At 37.8% G+C, this 5,559-nt stretch overlaps 1 protein-coding gene across 3 annotated transcripts in view; it reads left to right on the top strand.

Moving 5' to 3' along the window:
* ANGEL2 (angel homolog 2) overlaps positions 1-4,971 on the top strand; it is a 23,694-nt gene extending 18,723 nt beyond the window's left edge. For all 3 annotated transcript variants that reach the window (XM_012811864.2, XM_023519499.1, XM_023519498.1), the window contains 2 exons: positions 2,804-2,967; positions 4,540-4,971. In XM_012811864.2, the coding sequence (XP_012667318.2) occupies positions 2,804-2,967; positions 4,540-4,691 (316 nt within the window). In that variant the 3' untranslated portion in view covers positions 4,692-4,971. The remainder of the gene's footprint in view (positions 1-2,803; positions 2,968-4,539) is intronic.
* Positions 4,972-5,559: the final 588 nt, after the last annotated feature.

Raw genomic sequence — 5,559 nt, 5'->3', positions numbered from 1 at the left:
TTGCAGCCATCATTGTTGTTTGGCGGGCCCAGGCTGGATTCGAACCTGCCACCTTAGGTGTATATGGCTGGCACCTTGGCCACTTGAGCCACAGGTGCTGAGCCAGTTTTTCATTTTTAATAGAAATGGGGTTTCACTCTTGCTCGGGCTGGTCTCAAACTTGTGAGCTTAAGGAACCCATTTGCCTCAGCCTCCCAGTGTCGTATTACCTTCATGAGCTAGCATTCCCAGCCATGAGCCTGCTATGTGATTTTTTTGTTTGTTTGTTTTTTGAGACAGACCCTCAAGCTGTCACCCTGGGTAGAGTGCAGTAGCATCACAACTCACAGCAACCTCCAACTTCTGGGCTTAAGCAATTCTCCTGCCTCCGCCTCCCAAGTAGCTGGGACCACAGGTGCCCGTCACAGCGCCTGGCTATTTTTTGGTTGCAGCTGTCATTGTTTTGGCGGGCCCAGGCTGGATTCGAACTCACCAGCTCAGGTGTATGTGACTGGTGCCTTGGCCACTTGAGCTACAGGCGCCGAGCCTGCTATGTGATTTTTGGCAAGAATCTTAACTTCTCTGAGGTTGTTTCCTTATTTGGGTTTTTGTGAAGATCGGATAAAGCAAAGCATGTAAAGCAATGATTGATGCACAGTAAGTGCCTGGGCAGTGTTATAAAAGGAAACTGCTTGGCCTTGTTTGTGTGCCTGGACTAGCTCAAGTACTCTTCAAAATTTATTGCCATTATATATTTAAACAAACGTGAAATCACAGAAAAATAGTCATCTTTGATTTACTAGATCTCAGTCTAGAGCCACAGGCCCACCCCAATGTAAAAAAAATTTTTAAGTGAATATTTAAAAGTTAATGAATAAACCTTTCAAATGTAGTAAAAACTTTTCTGAGTAACTTTTTTTTTTTTTTTTTAAGACAGCCTCACTATGTCATCCCTGTGGCATCACAGCTCACAGCAACCTCAAACTCTTGGGCTTAAGCGATTCTCTTGCCTCAGCCTCCCAAGTAGCTCAGAGTATAGGCGCCCGCCACAACGCCTGACTATTTTTTGGTTGCAGTTGTCATTGTTGTTTAGTTGATTTGGGCTGGTTTTGAACTCACCTAACAACTGTGCTATGGGCGCTGAGCCAAAAGTTACTAAAATTTGGAGGGCACTTTTAAGGAATTACTTCTGTACATTGACATACTGAACACTTTAAAAGCAGGGGAAACATCTCTATGTATCCTCAGCACCTAAGATAGTACTTAGAATTTAGTTGGTGTTTGGTGGATAATATTTTTTCTTTCCATAAACACTATTCACCATGATGGTGGATAAAGTTTTAGAATTTTCAGTTTTAAGGCATGAAAGATCCATAAAATTCGTGATGTGTTCATGATCATTTTCATAAAATTCATGATCATTTTCACTAGAAAATGATCTTTAAATACTCAGCCCATAACATCACATATAGTTTTTGCATGAAATAAATGTAAATAATTATGGAAGCTGTTTTAAGATTCAGTACAAAATTATATCATAGCAAAAATAAGCAGAAGAAAATAGGGCCCTTGTGCCAAGTAACATTCCTGAAGGCCACTTTGATTTTCTTTCTTTCTTTTTTTTTTTTTTTTTGAGATAGAGCTTCAAGCTGGCCCCCTGGGTAGAATGCTATGGCATCACAGCTCACAGCAACCTCCAACTCCTGGGCTCAAGCGAGTCTCCTGCCTCTGCCTCCCATGTAGCTGGGACTACAGGTACCCGCCACAATGCCCGGCTATTTTTTGGTTGCAGCCGTCATTGTTGTTTGGCGGGCCTGGGCTGGATTCGAACCTGCCACCTTAGGTGTATGTGGCTGGCGCCTTAGCCACTTGAGTCACAGGCGCTGAGCCTTTGATTTTCTTTCTTAAAAATGCAACAACAAGGCAGGGTGCAGTGGTTCACGCCTATAATCTTAGCACTATGGGAGGCCAGGGAGGGTGGATTACCTGAAATCAGGGGTTTGAGACCAGCCTGAGCAAGAGTTGAGACCCCTTCTCTAAAAATAACTGGGTGTTATGGCAGATGCCTGTAGTCCCAGCTACTCCAGAGGCCAAGGCAAGAGAAAATGGCTTGAGCTTGAGAGTCAGGTTGCTGTGAGCTGTGAGGCTATGGCACTCTAAGGAGGGTGACAAAGTGAAATGCTGTCTTAAAAAAAAAATGCAACAACAAAATTTGTAATTTATTTTAAAATACATGTTCATTAATGAGTGGAGGCACTTAAACATGTTACAAATAATAAAAGATCCCATTAGTATGTTAATTATTGAGCTTTTTTTATACCTGCATTTATTATATCCTTGGTAATGGGTTTTGGTTATCACTGCATAAATAAATGAATGCTAAATTATTAGGTGTTGTATTCATTGTTTGTTTATTTTTGAGACAGAGTCTCACTTTGTTGCCCTGGGTAGAGTGCTATGGTGTCACAGCTCACAGCAACCTCAAATCTTGGGCTCAAGTGTTTCTCTTGCCTCAGCCTCCCAGGTAGCTGGACCTACATGCACCCACCACAATTTCCGGCTATTTTTTAGAAATGGAGTCTTGTTCTTGCTCAGGCTGGTCTTAAACTCCTGAGCTCAGGCAATCCACTCACCTCGGCCTCCCAGAGTGCTGGGATTATAGGTGTGAGCTACCATGTCTGGCTTTATATGGTGTATTTAAATAAAAGTTTTTCCTAATGTCTGGTCTTAGTCTACAAAGGAAATGAAAAAGTACTTTAAATATGAGGAATTATAGAAGTAATGAAAAACTTGATAATGCTAACACTTCTTCTTTTCAATTTAGATTATCTTCAAATTTACAGCACCATTTCAGCTTGTCATCTGTTTATTCACATTATTTTCCTGACACTGGAATTCCAGAAGTGACCACCTGTCATTCCCGAAGTGCTATAACTGTGGATTATATTTTCTACTCTGCAGAAAAGGAGGATATCACGGGGCTCCCAGGTAAAGAATACATGCAATCTTAAATTCTGCTGGAGAGCACAGTAGTAAAACCTTAAGGTGGAGAAAGTTGGCTAAACATCTGGATAAAGTTCTAGATTTAAAAGTTAAAATATTTTGAAATAGCTTGGTAATATAATTGAATAAATCTGTTGATGACTTACACACAAGGAGGCAATAAAACACTCCAAAGCAAATTATACCTAAGAAATACATCCTCAGGCCTACCCTCCAGTTCTAGTCAGCTTCTGATTTGTAGGTCTTTCATACTGCCCTTGTTTTTCCTTGCCATAATTTACTCTTTTCTGTGACAAAACTAAGTATGTTGCTAATGGTTATAGTTTTGTGCTTAAATTTTACTAAGGCATGCTGCCTTTACTGTAGAACCATGCTTATGCTGCCAGCAACAGTTTTGTTATGCTGACCCTGGAATATTGGATCTTTTATAGAAAAGTGTATATTAGAGGTGTGTCCAACTTGTGGCCTATGGGCTGCGTGCTGATTTTGTGAGGACTTTTTTTGCTTATCTGAGTTGGTGTCAAATAATCACAAAAAGTATGTATGGACTTTTTTTTTGCTAATCAGCTTCTGTTAGTGTTTGTGTATTTAATGTGTGGTCCAAGATAACTCTCATTCTTCTAACATGTGGCAGAGAAAAAAAAAGGTTGGACATCCCTGGACTCTATACTATTATGACTTTTCAGAAAGCAAAGGGGATAAAACACTTTGCCTTGTATGATTCAATGAAAATCAGCTCTCAAACTTTAACCAAAGTATTTAAAGGGGAGCAGAAAATGTACTTTAAAATTACTGAAAATACAAGTTAGGAAAACTTTGAAGTCCAAAATGTGGGTAGCTATATTTTCTTATTTTCCCTTTTTTTCTCTTCCAGTTTTTTGGCATTACTTTTCTTTTTGCTTTTTGTTTTTCTGTTTGTGTCTCCTACCTTTCTTCTGGGAATAATCTTATTTGTAATACTCAGGAGGTGGAGCTTACTCCTATACATACATAGATCAAACTCTACAAAATATGGCTGCTGCTTTGAATTTGTATTAAGATTCTGGTAGTTGTCATGCCAATAGAAGTTCACTAGGTGGCAGGAGAGTGTCATGGATCAGCACCTCAAATTTTTTAGCTTTAAGAACTTGCCATCTTTTACTCAGTGGGTACTAACTCTCTGAGACTAAATTATACTAATTTATAAACTTCTACAGGCCTGTGGCTTGGTATGTCTGGTTTTATGCAACTACAGAATTGTTGGTATATAAATTTCTTACCTAGCTGTCAAACTCAAATTACTCTTAACATTCTTATGTATTACATTGATATTTTCTTCTAAAAATTACTTATAGAACTTGAAATAGAAAAAAAATCTGAAAATTTTATGTAGTTTGAGAATTATAATTAGGTTATAATTCAATAAAGCTTTAATTATATTCTAAAAACTGTTTCATACTTGTCTTCTGGAGGGGTTGCAAATTCTATATCATAGTTTGGCAAAAAGACTTGTATTATTAATTTACAATAATCTGTTGACACAGTTTCATTAAATATATATGTGCTTCTTTAATGTAGGAGCTGAAGTTGCTTTGGTTGGTGGCTTGAAACTTCTAGCTAGACTGTCACTTCTTACAGAACAAGACTTATGGACTGTTAATGGACTTCCAAATGAAAATAACTCTTCAGATCATCTGCCTTTATTGGCTAAGTTCAGACTTGAGCTTTAACTTGGCTTGCATACAAAATTCTTTCCAATTTGTATTGTTTTTTGAAGAATGTAAAGTTCTTAAGTGTTTGCATGTTATTTTTGTGCTGTAGAGTTTCTGAAGAGGTTATGTTAGATGCTTTGAAACATATCAAAAGAAACAAGTTTATAACAATTTTCTTTTTTAATAATGAAAAATATTTTCTTGACAAGTGAGATCTAAATACTCTTTATTATAAAAGAGGTGTAAAAAGTTTTGTATTCTAAATCTAAGTAGAATTGACAGTGATTTTTAAATATAATGTGTCTTTTTTAGTCTGCTTAGTAAAGAATTTCATTTCATGTTTTTGGGAAGCTTTACAGTGGATCTGAAGTATCTTTGAATTCTTGCAAACCACAACTTGTTTCCTTTCTGTAAGGCTTGACTTCATTGGGAGAACCCTTATGTTTGTTCAGTCTGACTTAGTTTATCTCAGAGATCATTGGGTCATTCACAGGTGTCCAACCTACCATTTTAGTTTGTTTTTGAAGGGGCTTGATATTGCTTTTTAAATTGTACAAAATGCTTAATCCATCTTACTACTGTCCCGAGCCATGTAATATGCCTGCATAATGTTGGAGAAGTGTTTCAGAAATATAGGCCACCATAATTAGTGAGAGGATGAAGTGCTTTACAAATAAGTCCACTTTTTCCATCCTGTAACAGGAGTAAGCCTACGAAAGGTAGAGACTCTAGAGTTATGCCTTTGTTTCCCTAGCATTGTTTTCATTTTCATTTATTTATTTATTTATTTTTTGAGACAGAGTCTCACTTTGTCGCCCTGGGTCAAGTGCTGTGATGTCACAGCTCACAGCAACCTCAAGCTCTTAGGTGTAAGTGCTGGTCTTGC

Source organism: Otolemur garnettii, unplaced genomic scaffold, assembly GCF_000181295.1.
Source record: "Otolemur garnettii isolate 467f Iridium unplaced genomic scaffold, OtoGar3 scaffold00178, whole genome shotgun sequence".
Lineage (NCBI taxonomy): Eukaryota > Metazoa > Chordata > Mammalia > Primates > Galagidae > Otolemur > Otolemur garnettii.
Note: the sequence above shows the minus strand (reverse complement) of the source record. Positions and strands in the feature narration are given on the sequence as shown.